This window comes from Nilaparvata lugens, chromosome 5 (genome assembly GCF_014356525.2).
Source record: "Nilaparvata lugens isolate BPH chromosome 5, ASM1435652v1, whole genome shotgun sequence".
NCBI lineage: Eukaryota > Metazoa > Arthropoda > Insecta > Hemiptera > Delphacidae > Nilaparvata > Nilaparvata lugens.
Genome location: NC_052508.1, coordinates 76,046,922 through 76,065,329, shown reverse-complemented (window position 1 = coordinate 76,065,329; position 18,408 = coordinate 76,046,922). Strand labels below are relative to the sequence as shown.

The following is an 18,408-nucleotide window of genomic DNA, read 5'->3' as shown; positions in this document are numbered from 1 at the left end:
AACTGTGGAGGGAGAAATGGGTTTCTCCTCTTCATGTTAAAAGTAATTTATCTCGCACTTTAGCTACAAAACTTCACTCCACTCAATATAAAAAAATTATTTACAGTATATAAGCACTGTCTAATTCAATCAATAATTTTATTCAATTCAACACAACACAATTCAATTCATAAAATAAATCAAAATACAAAACATCACAATCAAAAATAAGTTTCTAATAAAATATAAAAACAGGCTTCATGGTGGGGTGTGCTGAAAAGAAAGAAAGGAGGAAAAATACCTAGCCAACTATGATTTCCCATGTAATAGGCAGGTAGAGGGTATAAAAGTATGGAATGAAGGGTGAAGAGGAGTGGAAAAGATAAAAAAATAGAGAAGAATGCAGGAAAAAAGAGAAAAAATATGAGCAAAAATTGTAAGCGAGTCCACTTTCAACAATTAATATTTCCTTTAGTGTCTTCTTGAACTTTTACAGAGGTAAGTGCTTGAAATAATCTGGAGTGGCATTGTAAAGTTTAATTTACATGAAATGAGAAATTTTCTGAGGCTATTTGTATGAGAATATTGTTCAATTTGAAGTTTATAACTGTTTCGTGTATTTATACTGTAGAAATTTCCAATTTATACTTATACTTATCCAAATAACCCTGTACATAACATAACACATAAAGTACATACATTGAGGGCAAAGTCAAAAATCTGGTGTGGCGCACTCACACAACTTTCCTTGCCGTTATGAAAATTGATCACCTGACGCTAGTGTTCCCGCGCATCAAAAGTCTACTATTCAAAGATTTGAGCCAGCTGGTGTCAGGGCAATAACGCTGGAGACACACATGAGGTCTGCTATCTCTTCATAGTGAATGATTTAATAGAATCAACAATAATTTGCAATTGGATAATCACATTTTCTCGAATTTAAAGCTTATTTTCAATTTTAGGTGAAAATGTTACTGAACATTAATTGTAGAGAATTTCATGCTCAATCTACTCCACTTGATTATTTTTGTTTCAATTGTATCTGAAGCCTGATAATTGGGAATCTATCTGCATTGCTGGGGCGGAGCTCCTGAAATTTTTCAGATATGGGACTTGTGGCAGTTGATAGAGCTTATCGATGACTATTTTAGGTATGAATTTGATCAAAATCGTTGGAGCCGTTTCCGAGAAAATCACGAGAAACCCTGTTTTTGACATCATTTTCGCCATTTTAGCCGCCATCTTGAATTGCATTTGATCGTAATTGTTCGTGTCGGATCCTTATAGTGAAAGGACCTTAAGTTCCAAATTTCAAGTCATTCCGTTAATTGGGAGATGAGATATCATGTACACAGACGCACATACACTCATACACATACACACACACACACACACCACACACACACACACACACACACACACACACACACACACACACACACACACACACACACACACACACATACAGACCAATACCCAAAAACCAGTTTTTCGGACTCAGGGGATCTTGAAACGTATAGAAATTTAGAAATTGGGGTACCTTAATTTTTTTCGGAAAGCAATACTTTCCTTACCTATGGTAATAGGGCAAGGAAACTAAAATTGTAAGGTTTATAAAATAGAGGCTTACCGTACAGTGAGTATTGTACGGCATTTTTCCAACTATCCTCACTGCCTTTTTTGAAGGATGAAGATAGATTTTACCTCTACACTATTTTCCCACAGAATGATACCATACATAGGCCTACACTATTTTCGTGCGGTTGCATGACTGAAGTACCCTTGTCTTTTATCATTTTAGACACGACTACAGTGAGGTTCACGTTATAATGGCAGTGTTTGATTGAAATGAGTGTTGCTTTCCTTGTCTATCATTCGACAAAGCAGATAGCGCTATCATTTTCTACCTCCGCAACGTTCCCAAATCGTTTTCAACAATGTAAAAATATAATTAACAAAATATTTAATTTCAATTTTGAAAATGTATTATTGAATCATTTGAAAATATATTTTCTTGAATATATTGGTTCATTATCAATAGTTCTAATATGTTTCAATTCCAAACATTATATTATATGATAAAAGTTTGGAGCATTTAACCAGCACACAATTTCTAGGTCTGGTGATTAATGAACATTTTGCTATGCCGATCATGTGCTGAAAAAATACTACCAAGCCTGTATACTTTTAGGCGTATGACCAATAATTGGTGTGTGCTAAATGCTCTGAAAGCAATTTACTATACGCATTAGTTCATTCCAATTTACGGCCTGTGTATCTATGGATGCACATCGAAAAGAAACTTGGACAATTAATTCAGCAGAAAAGAGCACTGAGAATAATCATGAATATTAAAAGAATAATCATGAATATTAAAAGAATAATCATGAATATTAAAAGGAGGGGCTCTGTGAAACAAATTTTCTATCAGCAAGGCTTAATGGCAGTCTATGGACAATATATTTTTGACGTCATAATGTACTTCAAAAAATTCACTGATTTAGAACAGAGAAGTAGCATTTTCATGCATATAATACTAGATCAGGAAGAAATATACAAAGACATAATTTAGAATTTTTCAAAATGAGACAACGTTCATGGAAGACAAATATTTTAACATGCTGCCCCAAAATTTAAAGTCCATAGAGAAGTTGACGATTTTTAGAGCTAAGTTGAAGAAATATCTGATAGGATTGTCCTTATATTCATTTCAAGAATTTTTCAGATTTGATTGTGTTGAATTTTATTGACTGGTTTTGTGTGTTTTGTTATTTTATTATACACAGAGTGTCTGATAAGTCACTCCCTATCTTTATACATCTATAATTTCTTTATTTATTGACCAATTTTGTTAGAACTACATTTGTTAGATGGAGCACTCCTTGAGGTTGTGTTCAACACCATTTTTCATTATTTGTTTCAGTTTAAAAATGCCCCCTCTCTTGACTGTGGAAGAACGAGCCAAAATAGCAGCTCGTTATTTATCTATATATTTATTTATTCAATCATTCAGAATAATACAACTTACAGAAAAGTACCACAGGCTAACTTACGCCCAAAACGGTTCCAATTCTAATTTATACAACAGTCCAAAATGTAGCTGGAGGTTATGAGTGTCACTTCAAAATTCTTCAATTTCACACTCAATTTACAATCCATGCACACAAAAATAATTTTTTAATTAAAAAAATACTTCTAAATTGAATTAAGCTATGAGGTCTGGGAATTTGTGGTGCGAGTACAAAGGTGGTGGAAAGCTGAACGAGGGATCCATGCAACACTGGATGCAAAAACACTGAGATCTTTCTCAAGAATCGTTGCAACAGAGTAACGCGATAGACCACTTTCACGAGATCCTTGATGAAGTGATTTCTTAGGGCTCCTCATGAACATTTCACGAACTCTGTCAAAATTCTCTGCTGTCCTTGACGTTGATGGTCTTCCTGATCGTCTTGCATCTGCGACACTCCCTGTTGTTAGTAATTTGGAATGGCAATTTTTAACAGTTTTTGCATGGATCCGTCGTTCAGCCCTCCACCACCTTTGTACTCGCACCACAGATCCTCAGACCACATAACGAGCTGCTATTTTGGCTCGTTATTCCACAGTCAAGAGAGGGGGCATTTTTTATCTGAAACAAATGAAAATTGGTGTTAAACACAGTCTCAAGGAGTGCTCTATCTAACAAAAGTAGTTCTAACTAAATTGGATCATAAATAAAGAAATTGTAGCTTTATAAAAATAGGGAGTGACTTATCAGACACTCTGTATATGACGTCATTCAATGTATCTGCTCATTTTGTTTAATAGAAATATTTGAATTGAATTGAATATATCTATAATATTTGCAGAGAAATGGATCGGCGTACTATGATGGCTTCTACAACATGGATACTGGAGATAATGACATCAGTCAGCTGGGCAAACTGAGAAATTGGAACTACAACAATGAGACATCGTTCTATGACTATGAATGCGCCGGAGTGAAGGGATCAGCTGGCGAGTTCTGGCCGCCACATCAGAGGCGCGACACTCCCCTCACCATGTTCTCAGCTGATTTATGCAGGTACACTCTTTATACAAGGTGGAGGTATGGTGAGGTCCACGTTATAATGGCAGTGTTTGATTAGCAATGGTATATTGCTATCCTTGTCTATCATCCAACAAAGCGGATAGCGCTATCTCTTTCTCGCTTTGCTCTGTTGCCACATCGTCTTTTAACGATATAGAATTATTAATAATTTTTAAAACACTTCATCTTAATTATGAAAGTTCAGTATGAAGTTATTTAAAAATATAATATTAAAATTATTTAAAATATAATTGGAGATATACCATCCAATTCCCAGCAAGCTGCATTGATTGATTGATTGATTGAGTACTTTATTTATGTAGATTACAATATATACTGGCTTATACACTTATATACAATAGCTTACAATAAAGCAAAATTATAGATGAATTTACATAATATAGACTAAGAAAATAATTATTGAACTGTATATGATATGAAAAAGTAATTTGTAATATAATAACTATAGATAATTATATTGTTATGCATCTACATAAATTGGCGGAGCTTTGGACATAGCATTCAAATATAACTGAAAATACAAACTGCTGCACAATTAACTAAGCACATAGGACATCCATATTGAGATATGAATATAAATACTGATTGTTGAATAGTTTTCATTATAATGCATCAGGTTAAGCTAAGGCTATGCACACCTGAGGAGGCGCGGCTTGGTGAAACAAAGTGTTGATCTTATGGGGATTGCCTTATCACACCGTTCCACGCCATACCCGATTCAGTGTGTGTGAGTTCTTGCATTCAAACCAATAAGCAAGAAGCACCTGAAATGCCTCCTCAGGTGTGCATCCAGCTAAAGTTTGTCATGAGATGCATTAACTATTTGGCGGTACGAAGCTAGTATCATAATAATTATAATGATTGGTGGGGAAACGGAACCTGAAATTGGTGGAAAATACACTAATAGATTGTGTAAAAAGCTGAGTTCTGCCTGTTTTTCGCTACGGGTACTTGGAGGAGCAATAAATTTCAAGTCATTGCCAAGTGTTTATTATGGATATTTTTACCCATTCCTAAAATATTAAATAATAAATTATTTATTAGATAGTCTAGAAATAAATGCTTTTACTGGAGTACAGTCAATTGTCCAATTCTTGAAGCAAAGGCAATTAACAATAAATAGTAAGAAATGTCAATTCCTTCAATTCAAAAGTAAATATAATTCAGTAGAGGATAGAGAAATAAATGTGTTTGTAGAGGAAAATGAATTAGACCAAGAAGAGAAAGTACCATCCTTGGGAATTTTATTGGACAGGAAATTAACATGGTATCCTTACATTGAGAGGATATGTAATAAGATATCATCTGGGGTATTTGTCCTGCGGCAGCTTGCTAGGCTGAATGATAAAAAACTACTGTTAACTGCTTACCATGGACTTATACTATCTCATATTAGGTATGCTATTTTAGTATGGGGTAATTCATCTCAACAAAATATGGACAGAGTGTTTAAGATTCAAAAGAAGGCACTCAGATGTATAGAGAAAGTGAATAGGTTAGACTCTTGTAGGCCTTTATTTAAAAAGCTTGGTCTATTGACTGTGCCATCTTTGTATGTATATGAAGTTGTAATGCATGTAAAAACGAGTGGTGTGATCCAGAATTCAGATGTTCATGAGTATAATACGCGAAACAGAGCAGATTATCATATAATGGGTCACAATAATAGTAGGTTATTTGAACAAAAACCAGATTATATTGGTAGGAAATTTTATAACAAGCTACCTCAAATCTTGAAAAGTAATGATGATTTGAAGATTTTCAAAAAACAAATGAAAAAATATTTAGTTGATAGAGCTTTTTATAGTGTACAAGAATTCCTTTCAAACCTAAACTAGGTTGAACTACTTAGTGTTAGAATTATTATGTAATAACATGACTTGTCTTATACTCCATGACTGGAGTCTTTAGGACGTAATCTGAAAAAAAAATATATATATATATATATATATATATATATATATATATATAGTGTCATTGTCTGGGGAAACTCATCTACAGCTAAAAAGGTATTCAAGGTCCAAAAGAGAGCGTTCAGGGTGATCTTTAACAAGCCCCCAACATATACGTCGTGAGCTTTTAAGGAAGGAAAACTCCTCACCTTGACCTTTCTTTATATCCTAGAGATATGTACCTATATAAAGAGAAATACTAACACTTTCAGCCGCCATGGAGATTCACATAATTATAATACCCGCCACTCCAACATGATTTCTTCTGTAGCTCACAGAACTACTCTCTTTGAAAAGTCGCGGGCCAAAAATATTTATAATTCTCTACCGGCCAACCTAAAAGATTTGGACAACAGGAATTTCAAAATTAAACTCAGAGATTGGCTGGTTGCGAGATCATTTTATTCATTAGATGAGTTTTAAAATTGGACTGCCTAACTAAATTGTCACCTGGTCATATGGGACATATATATGAATCATATATTTATCTCATATTGATCAGGATTTTAGAGTTTTAAATTGTAAAAGTTAATGAACAGTGTTTTTGTCTTTGAACAATTTTTGTCATCAACAGAAAGATTGTTTATTTCATTTGTTGTGAAAATTAATGTAGCTTCTCTTTTGTTTTTAATAACAAACGTGCCGCTTGTGCGACTGATAAAAATATGTACTTGAAATGGCTTTCATGTTTGGCATTGACTGAGTTATATTTAATACCCAAAATTTTACTTTTGGGGTGTCAGTGTGTGAGCTCGTTCGATAGGACTGTGAGTAAAGTCCGGCTGTTCTGGTGAAGGGGATAGATTTTGCTCTTGTTTTATAATACAGTTTTCCTGTCGCAGTTCGGGCAGTTTAAAGAGAATTGTATTATTGAATAGGACGAGATCTGAACCCATTTCATTGGATCAGTTATTTTGATTTTTAATTAATAATTAACGCCGCGAAATACCAGTGGATGCCAAAGTGGGAAGCTATTTCAAAAAGGTAGGTGACTACTGAATCATTTGTTCTTAAATTTTCATAGCCACAAACATTGAATCCTCATTAGCAGCAAGCGAGTTTTTCCCCATTAATTCATATAAAAAAATTGTTTTATAATCAAATTAATCTTGTTTTGTTCAAATGTAAATATGTTAAAGACTCATTAAAGTTCTAGTTATTCTGTTCATTTCTTGTACTCATAGTTCTTTTCCCCTTACATATTGGGTGTAGGCATATCTTGCTTACACTATGTCCTGTATGTGATTAAGTAGGCTTAAGCAGGAGTACTAGTCTGAGTGATCTATATGACTGGTTTTCCTTTTTAAACATTTTATTATGTGTTTTTTACCTATATATAAGTTGAATGTTGACCCATCCTCTGTACACTATTGTGGATGTTCAGGACATGATAAAATCTAATACTAATCTAATTAATACTAATCTAATCTAATCGGTAGTGTGCATGTTGATGTTGTGGAACTTTTCCATAATTGAATAGACTTGGAACGTTGTCAAAAATCCACTTTAATTAAATAAAGATTAATATTTTACAGGAGCATGCTTTCGTGTGTGCTCACACATCATCAGCTGTAAGTTACAGTAAAGTTAGAGGAAGTAGAAAGATTCCAACTTAACAAAAACAAAAGCAAGAGCTACTTGATCATTCTGACTAATTATCATTCCTATTTTTAATTTATGATTTTAATTTTAATTCTTAATTTTATCAAAATCATTAGAAATTATATGATTTCGGCCTAATTTTTATGAAAAACTTTTTACTTATTATAAAACTAACAAAAAGAAAAGCAAGAGCCACTTGATCATTGTAATTGATTGTTAATTCTAATTTTCATAATTCCAACAAATTATTTGAAATTACATGAATATTTCATATGAAAAAAAAATTATAATAAAAATAAATAGGTGTAAGGCAGTAAAATAGGTTATCTAAGTTAAAAAGATTTCAGAGTGAAAATTTGTAATAAAATGAAGGAATTGTGAAATATCATCATCACTGTTGGAAATACTTATCAAGAATCCTAGAAAACTACTGAAATTGGGTTAACAACCTAGTCTATTTTTTTTCCTTAAATGTTCAATAAACTAATTTTTTTTTTGTTAAGTTGGAATCTTTCTACTTCCTGTAACTTTACTGTAACTTACAGCTGATGATGTGTGAGCACACACGAAAGCATGCTCCTGTAAAATATTAATCTTTATTTGATTAAAGTGGATTTTTGACAACGTTCTAAGTCTATTCAATAATCTAATCGGAACACACTTTGCAGGTCAGTGTCATTCAACTACTTCGAGGACCGAGCCGTGCACGGCATAGACGGCTACACGTACTCGATGGACGAGTACGTGGTGGATAACGGCACACTGCGGCCGGAGAACGAGTGCTTCTGCAACGGCGAATGCTCGCCGTCCGGGGTGATCAACGTCACCTCGTGTCGCTACGGCGCACCCGCCTTCGTGTCGTATCCCCACTTTTTCCTCGCCGATCCCTACTATCGGGATGCCGTCGACGGCATGAGTCCGGATGCGGAGAAGCATCGCTTCTACATCACCATGGAGCCGCGCACCGGCATCCCGCTCGATGTTGCCGCTAGGTTGCAGATCAATCTGCTGCTGCAGACGTTGGAAGGGATTGGGTGAGTTGGTTATTGCTTCAAATGTTGGAAGGGATTGGGTGAGTTGGTTATTGCTTCAAATGTTGGAAGGGATTGGGTGAGTTGGTTATTGCTCCAAATGTTGGAAGGGATTGGGTGAGTTGGTTATTGCTTCAAATGTTGGAAGGGATTGGGTGAGTTGGTTATTGCTTCAAATGTTGGAAGGGATTGGGTGAGTTGGTTATTGCTTCAAATGTTGGAAGGGATTGGGTGAGTTGGTTACTTCAAATGTTGCAAGGTATAGGGTGAGAAAAATGAAAATTTTATTCATTTATCTAATCACATTTTATTAGTTCTTAACTCTTCATATGTACTTGAGGCTGTGCAAAGGCAAAAAATAAACTTTCTACTGGTGATATTTTTCGATTTGTATATTATCAAGCTATCAAAATGAAAAAGTTTTCTCAGGAAAACATTTTTCCGATCATTACTTTTTGAGATATGAGCGCCTAAAGTTTAAATTTTTGGTACAGAACATTTCAAATTCGGTAAGAGATAAAGCCATGTGATTTGGGGGATAAATTTCTTCATATAAATTTCTTCATATTTTTACATTTTTGGGACAGAACATGTCAATTCGGTGATTTGGGGGATAAATTACTTCATTATATTATTGTTGATTGATTAAAACAAAAAATTTCTAAAAAATCAATTTTTTAGAAGGTTATTCAATTAACTAAAAATAACTTTTAGTTGAGTTATTTTTTGGTAAATTGAATAACTTTCTCAAAAATTGATATTTTCAGAAAATTTTGGTTTTAATCAATCAACAATAATATAATGAAGTAATTTATCCCCCAAATCACCGAATTGAAATGTTCTGTCCCAAAAATGTAAACTTTAGGCGCTCTTATCTCAAAAAGTAATGATCGGAAAAAATGTTTTCCTAAGAAAACTTTTCCATTTTGAAAGCTTGATAATATACAAATCGAAAAATATCACCAGTAGAAAGTTTATTCTTAGCCTTTGCACTGCCTTAAACTTTCACAATGTCTTTCATCTATATAAATAAAAATCGAGCCTCAAATTTTGACATTCAATAACTTCTCAATGTGTGCACCGAATTTTATTTTTTTTTTCAGTTGTGTTCGTTATGTTCAGGATCAGGTTTATGGCCTATCAAATTTATAATCCGACTTCAGGACTCTTTCCTACAAAGTTTACATGTAATCCTTGTGGGAGAAAATTTGTGAGCTGGCCACACTCAGAAACAAAAATATATAAATAAAAATCTAGCCTCAAATTTTGACATTCAATAACTTTTTATGTGTGCACCGAGTTTGATGGTTTTTTTCTCAGCTGGGTCGTTATGTTCAGGACCAGGTTTATGGCCTATCAAATTTATAATCCGGCTTCAGGACTCTTTCCTGCAAAGTTTACATGTAATCCTTATGGGAGAAAATTTGTGAGCTGGCCACACTCAGAAACAAAAATATATATAAATAAAAATCTAGCCTCAAATTTTGACATTCAATAACTTCTCAATGTGTGCAAAGAATTTGATGATTTTTCCAGTTGTGTTTGTTATGTTCAGGACCAGGTTTAAGGACCTATCAAATTCATAATCCAACCTCAGGACTCTTCCCTTCAAAGTTTACATGTAATCCTTATGGGAGAAAATTTGTGAGCTGGCCATACACAGAAATAAAAATTAGCTGTTATAATCATTGCATCATGAAACAGCTGTCGGTAGATAGTAGACAAGAGTGTGTGCTGCTCCATAACCGCCCATGTATTTTATTCTAAATGCCCCGATTAAAAACAAAATGACTGTTCTGTGTGTAACCATCCAGCAGTGCGGCCTCAGGTTAAAGACTTACATGCTCTAAAGACATTGCTTTGTTTCGAATAATTGTGCTGTCTACTATGTTCAGAATAAATTGATCTTCAGTAAATTATTTATTTTGTAGTTGGAAAATTATCTTTATAAATAAAATGCCGCATCGCGCCTCCTCAGGTGTGCATCCAGCTACAGTCTGTCATGAGATGCATTAACTATTTGGCGGTACGAAGCCAGATAGTTTGTAAATAAATCCCAAGTTGAATAAATCAAATTAACGTTCTGGTAGAGAGTTACTGAGAAGGATACATTGAATATTATTTCCGAAGAATGGACATTGATATGTCTAAAGCTCCGCCAATTCATGTAGATGCATTACAATATTATCTTGTATAGTTATCCCAAATTGCTTCTTTTTTCATATCATATACAGTTCAATAGTGGCACAAGATAAAGGTAATCTAGAGAGAGCACTGAATACCTTGCATGACATTCTCAAAAATGAATTTTACATGGAGATAAATAAGGCTAAGACAGAAGTGATGATCTGCTCCAAGAATCCTGATTTTGAAATAGTAAAGATAGAAAATAACGCTCTCAAACAAGTAAAAAAATTTAAATACTTAGGTAGCATTATTTCAGAGGATGGAAAAGACAAAGAAGACATAAAGCGCCGTATAAGAGAAGCCAAGGCCATTTTCATCAATAAACGGAATGTGCTTTCCTCCAAAAGTCTGAATTTGGACTTGAGAAAGAGACTTATAAAGAGTTGTATCTGGAGTATTGCACTATATGGCTCAGAGACATGGACTATCGGTAAGGCGGAAGAAAAGGCAATTAATGCATTTGAAGTATGGTGTTGGAGGCGAATGCTGAAAATAAAATGGACCGATAGAATAACAAATGAAGAAGTATTTCAAAGGGCTGAAGAGACACAAAAAACTCTATTGAAATCTCTTAGGGACAGACGGCATTCTTGGATATTATAAGACACAGCGAATTCACACTAACAATACTGGAAGGTGCAATCAGTGGACAACGGGCTCGTGGAAGACCCCGGCTACAATATTTGAAGCAGATAACCCGGGATCTTGGGGTCCAGAGCTCTACCCAACTAAAACAGCTGGCTCTGGACAGACAAAGATGGAAAGCTGCCAACCAATCGGACGATTGAAGCAGAAGAGAAGAAGATACAGTTCAATAATTATTTTTTCTTCAATGTTTGTTTCCATTACGAACTGCTTGTTAATAATCACTTTTGAACAACTAAATTACGACACACCAGTCAGGTATTTTGTTATAGCAGGTAATTATTTGTTTGGTTTATATTATGTAAATTCATCTAAAACTTTGTTGTATTGTGTGCTATTATACTGTATACAACTGTATAAGCCAGTATATATTGTAATCTACATAAATAAAATACTCAATCAATCTCTCTCCTCTTCCTCATCCTCCTCCTCTTCCTCTCACTCTCTCTCCTCTTCCTACTCTTCCTCTCACTCTCTCTCCTCTTCCTCATCCTCCTCCTCTTCCTCTCACTCTCTCTCCTATTCCTCTTCCTCATCTTCCTACTCTTCCGCTCACTCTCTCTCCTATTCCTATTCCTATTTGGTAGAGAGTTAGTGGGGAGGATATTTTTAATATTCTTTCCGAAGAATGGACATTGATATGTCCAATGCTCCGCCAATTTATGTAGATGCATAACAATATAATCTATTTTATCTATAGTTATTACAAATTGTTCTTTTTCATATTATCTACAGCTCAATAATTATTTTCTTAACTTATATTTTGTAAATTTATCTATAATTTTGCTGTATTGTAAGCTATTGTATATAAGTGTGTAAGCCATTATATATTGTTGTAATCTACATGAATAAAGTACTCAATCAATCTCTCCTCTTCCTACTCTTCCTGGAGTGGAAAGAAAAAAAAATTTATTACTAAAAAATGATGAATAGATAATTGTGTGTTATACAGGCCATTCCACGACACTCCGTACATCTACTTTCCGATGATGTGGTTCAACCAGCGGGCGAGCATGACCGGCGAAATGGCGGCCGGGTTGAAGTTTGTCCTTCAGCTGCCCACTCTGATGGCGACCGGCGCCTCTGTGCTCATGGGTGTCGGCCTGCTATTTATCGTGCTCTGGCTGGCCATCCTGTTCTTCACGGCAAACCAGGACGACATGTACAAGAAGAACCTAGCTGTTGTGTAAGTACTGGATAACATAGCCTACTAAAGTGCGAGATAAATTACTTTTAACATGAAGAGGAGAAACCCATTTCTCCCTCCACAGTTTGTAGCGTAGACACAGACGGACATCCTGCGCACAATTGGATGCGCCGTGTCATTTTGCTTCATGTTCTTGTGATGAACACATCTCCGTAACATACACAAACCAATATACCTGCTGACCAGTTCACTTCTTGGAACATTGCCAGCAATAGATGGAGGGGAGTGTTGCCGCGTCGCGTTACAAAGCTCTCTCACTCAGACACAAAAGAAGGAGAATGCTGCTAGGTAGTGGGAGGGATTAGTGGAGGATAGAGCATCGGACCTCTCCGTCTTCGAGAAAGAGCCATGTTAAAAGTAATTTATCTCGCACTTTAGATATTAATTATTATTAAACGAGAATCCAAATTAAATGCTGCAAATATCTCAGTAATTATTTCCATCTGTAGACTGGCTAACTGCAATGGCTTCGTATAAAATTTAAGGTATTACTACTACACCTGCTGTAGTACATGTTTTTCCCATATTTGAGTAAAGGTAAATTTCCGGAAAAAGGGAATTTAATTATATTTGTAGTAAATTTCATCTATTGTATTCTTGAATATTATGTACATTTTATTGATAAGATCGCTTGTTTGATAGCGCTGCTATCCAGAGATTGTAGAAATTGTCACCTGGTCATATGGAACATATAAATATATAATAATATTATATTTATCTCACATTGATCAGGATTTCAGAGTTATAAATTTAAATTCATTGAACAGTCATCTGTCATTGGCGGAAAGATTGTTTATTTGTTGTTGCGTTTTTAATAACAAACGTGTGCTTGTGCGATAGATAGAAAAATATTGTACTCGAGGTGACTTCTAAGTTTGGCATTGACTGATAGTTTATCTATACCCCAAAATTATATTTTTGGGGCAGAGCTCGTTTTGATAGGACTGACAGTAAAAGTTTGGCTGTTCTGGTGAGAAGGATAGATATTGTTCTTGTTTCATAAGACAGTATATAGTTTTCCTGTCGCAGTTCGGGCAGTTTGAAGAGAATTGTATTATAAAACAAGAGCAACTTTTACTGTCAGTCCTACCAAACGAGCTCTGCCCCAAAAAGATAATTTAAGTTTAAAATAAACTATCAGTCAATGCCAAACATGAAAGTTACCTCGAGTACATGATAATATTTTTCTATCTATCGCACAAGCACACGTTTGTTATTGAAAACAGAGAGAAGCTACAGTCAATATCACGCAACAACAAATGAACAATCTCTCTGCCAATGACAGATATATTTGAAATTTGAAATTTATTTGCCAAAAAATTCATACATTACAAAAATTTGAAATACTCTAAAATCCTGATCAATATGAGATGAATTATATTATTACTGTATATATATGTCCCATATGACCAGGTGACAAAATGCTTACGCTATTGTTTCTCTATGATGTAATTCATCTACAAAATGTACAATCTCTATTATGAAAGCTTATTATTAGATCATTGAAATATTCACTCTACTAATAGCTATTTTTGGTCATTTTTAGTAAATTGAATAACGTTCTCAAAAATTGATATTTTCAGAAAATTTTTGTTTTATTCAATCAACAATACCTTGGAGAATAATTCATCCTCTAAATCTCACGGATTTATCTATTACCGAATTTGAAATGTTCTGTCCCAAAATTTAAACTTTAGGCGCTCATATCTCAAAAAGTAATAATCGGAAAAAAATGTTTTCCTGCGAAAACTTTTACATTTTGATAGGTTGATGATATACAAATCGAAAATTTGTGAAAAATAACCAGTAGAAAGTTTATTTATAGCCATTGCACAGCCTTAAGCTAACTACAAGCAACCTATCACCTACAGATGTAGTGTAATAAGAATATTCCTAGTTTTTCTTTGCGTGGCTGGACGATGATTTGAAATTTATAAAAATCTCAAATCCTATAATTTAACTCAAATCAATAATTTAACTCAATAATTTCACAAGCCACATCCTTATTCAGGACGAATTTATTTTTCTCAATAACAATTCAAATTTTGAATTAAAATGTACATTCCTTATTTATTTCAAGTTCGAGTTTGGTTTAATCAAGTCATAAGAGTTTTTATATTGTAAAATGTCATTTACCTTCAAATGGTCCACCTTCATGATTATCATGCTCATTTTCGTGAATTCTCTAGGCAAGGTTCTGTAATTTTATTTTGGTTTGTGATGAAACACAGGCTGTGACTAAACTATAGTGAGATTCTCGTTATAATGGCAGTGGAGGAAGACAGCAGAACAACGTTGTCGATCCTCTGTCTTGTCAATGCCCTCTATAGACGGTAGCTGATACAGTTTAATTGATGTAATAATAACGGTTCATCCTCGTTTAAAATAATCAATTATATTTGATCAAGCAAGAAATCATATTTTTCAATAATTTAAAATGAATTTCCATAATCAAAATTGAATATTTTGCAAATTAATTATTAATTCTACATTGTTGAAAGACGATCTGGCAACAGAACAAAGCGAGAAAAAGACAGTGCTATCCGCTTTGTTGAATGATAGACAACGATAGCAATACCATTACTAATCAAACACTGCCATTATAACTTTGACCTCACTGAACATTACAGTATTCAATTGTTCACACCTTTAATTCAACTTACGCTGGAATGATGAGTTTCATCACAATATTATCACAAGATATCATAAAATTATACTTACCGTAACCGAAAAGTTGACGAATGATTCAAAACAACTTAATTGAATTGAATTGAAAAATCTTTATTCATTAAACATGTACAAATGCGCAATTTTTTGTTTTTCTTAAGGCCTACTTCTAATATAAATAAAAATATAAATATAAATCCCAGTACCCTTTTCAATTATTTTGTCACATGTTTGAAAATGGCATCGATGTCCGAAACATGTTGTCACAAAATAATTTAAAATGGTACTGAGATTTATATTTATATTTTTATTTATGTACAAATACATTTGAATAGTGCCACAAACTTTTATGTAGCCTAAATAACTAATAACAAACAAATGTCATACTCATCAAAGTATTAAATAAAAATACTAAAAATTCTCAGAAAACCACAGATTTATTGATAGATAATGACCGGTTTCGGTTGTTACACCATTGTCAAAATGACAATGACAACATTTGGACTTTTTTTGTGTAGTTGAGAAGTTGATATTGTGGTAATTATTCATATTGAATGAAAAAGACTAAGAAATTGTCAAAAAACACTGATTTATAGATAATTAGAAAGACCGGTTTCGGTTATTACACCATTGTCAATCTCTGATAAACTAAAACTAAATACAAGAGCAGCAGAATTTATACTAGTAGGCGAGTACTGCTATTGGTCGAGGGCATGAACGCCTGCCAATGGCAGGCCTGCCACTGATAATAAATCAGTGTTTTTTTGACAATTTCTTAGTCTTTTTCATTCAACAACATTTGGATGTTTTAAAGGTGATTTATTACGCTCACATCAATTTCATTTGTCATATGGCATCATACTTTGGGGTTCCAGAGCTTAGAGTGGTATACTTTTTAGAATACAGAGAAAGGGCTATCAGACTGATTTCTGGGCTTTCTAAGCGAGCACAGTGTGATGAGCATTGTAAAATTCTGGGAATATTGACTCTGCCTTCAATATTTGTTCAACAGAGCCTTATTTATGTTAAGGAGAATTTGGAGAAGTTTGTGGAGCAGGGGGTAGTTCATAGCCATAACACTAGAAATAGGGGTAATTCGACTACTTATCGGTATACCTATTCTAGTACACAAAAAACATTTCTATTTCTATCAATAAAATAGTTTAATTCACTCCCTGAAGATCTTAGAAATATGGAGAATGGAACTTTTAAAAATCATATGAAACGCTTCTTAGCAGCTAACACTTTAAACAAGATTGAAGATTTTTATACTTTAGCTAGGAATATCCAGTTATAAGTTGAAAATCAGGTGACATATTATCATAGGGTAACTTACTGATGTAATATATTTGTATTTTGTATCATGTTGTATATATTTGACACTTGTATTGTATCCGAAGACCAGATATTGCTGCAATAAAGATTCTATTCTATTCTATCCAATCTCTGATAAACTCTACAACCGAAACCGGTCTTTAGACCTATCAATAAATCTGTGGTTTTCTGACAATTTTTAGTACTTATTATGAATAATTACAACAATATCAACTTCTCAACTACACAAAAAGTATTATCAAAGTCCTGCAACGAATACAGTTGTAAGCCTAACAAATATACCTTCAATTTAATACCAAATCCTCTAATATCTTCCAAAATTTTCAAATTGTTTGGCAACTTCGTAAAAAATGATCTCCTCCTGAAAATTGTTTTCCTCTTGAATAGATACAATCTATGCCTCTCATCATTCTGCCATCTATTTTCTATTATTTATTTTATATACTTTATACTTTATTATTTTATATACTTTGCCAACTTCAACCAATTTATTGTTTTCCACTTGCAGGCATTTGGACAAGAAGGACAAAAACTACGAAATGAAAGCATGTCAGCCATTGATTAATGCAACAAACAGTTTGAGTATAAACTCGGTTCAAAGAAGTCCGTCAGAAACTACATGAAACTCATCTGAACGGAATTGGAGGGGATTATGCCTGGAAAGCAAACTGCAAACTCATTGGAAACAGTTCACTAAATAACTGGCACATCGATCTTAAAGGACGTTATCAGGTAGATTTCATTTGATAAGAAGTATATTGCAATGAGTGTTCCTTGATATTAGCTATTCTAAAACTATTGATCTACCGGTAATCAATTTACTGGTAGATCTCAGTTTACTGATATTATATAAAAATTGGTAAGCTAGTAATCAATATTCTGAAGTTCCGAAATTGGACTGTCTTATTTGAATTATGTTGATTGAAATTTCAAACTTATAACTGCTACCGAAATTATTGGAATTTCGTTAACATTATTATATCACATTCATTAGCATTTATAAAATAAATCTCTTTTCTAATGGGTCGTCATATTTGGAGCGACTTTATGGCTCCAGTGGAATATTTTTTAGAACCACTTTCTAGAAATTAGAAAATAATATATGTTCTTATCTCGTGTAAAAGTATATAGGCCTACTTATTGAATCAGTCATCACCCGACATCTGAATCCTGAAAGAAAGGATTTGCTAAACAAACTTACTATTAGAATAGCATAAAATTTGAATATTCAAATCAAATAGGGATCAAATAAGGTTCTAGAATAGTATTTATTCTAAAGTTCACTCGGTGTACGGTATCACAACGTCATAGAATATAATATTTTCAAAACAGGAGAATAATAATAGTTATTAAACGAAAATCCCAATTAAATGCTGTAAATCACCCCGAAGACTTGTGCTACAGCAAATATTGACAACAGTGTAAACAGCTAGATGGAAATTCGATGAGCGCTACTATTAAAAATAATTTGTCAGCCCGGGAATCGAACTCTAAAGCTGCGCTTACACCAAAGTTATTAACAAAATGTTAATAACTAATTATAGGTAGTTATTAATTCAATAACTATCTATCAATTGTAATAGAATCTATTAGATTGAACATTACTTATCATACACTCATGATGAACATATGTGTTTGTCAAGTTCCGTTCAATCTAATAGAATCTATAAAGAATTAGTTATTAACATTTTGTTAATAACTTTGGTGTAA

The 18,408-nt window shown here is 33.6% G+C and overlaps 1 protein-coding gene across 1 annotated transcript in view; it reads left to right on the top strand.

Moving 5' to 3' along the window:
* LOC111059336 (protein croquemort) overlaps positions 1–18,122 on the top strand; it is a 49,362-nt gene extending 31,240 nt beyond the window's left edge. The window contains exons 6-9 of the mRNA XM_039429303.1: positions 3,831–4,045; positions 8,295–8,660; positions 12,442–12,675; positions 17,207–18,122. Of these exons, the coding sequence (XP_039285237.1) occupies positions 3,831–4,045; positions 8,295–8,660; positions 12,442–12,675; positions 17,207–17,321 (930 nt within the window). The 3' untranslated portion in view covers positions 17,322–18,122. The remainder of the gene's footprint in view (positions 1–3,830; positions 4,046–8,294; positions 8,661–12,441; positions 12,676–17,206) is intronic.
* The last annotated feature ends 286 nt before the right edge of the window (positions 18,123–18,408 follow it).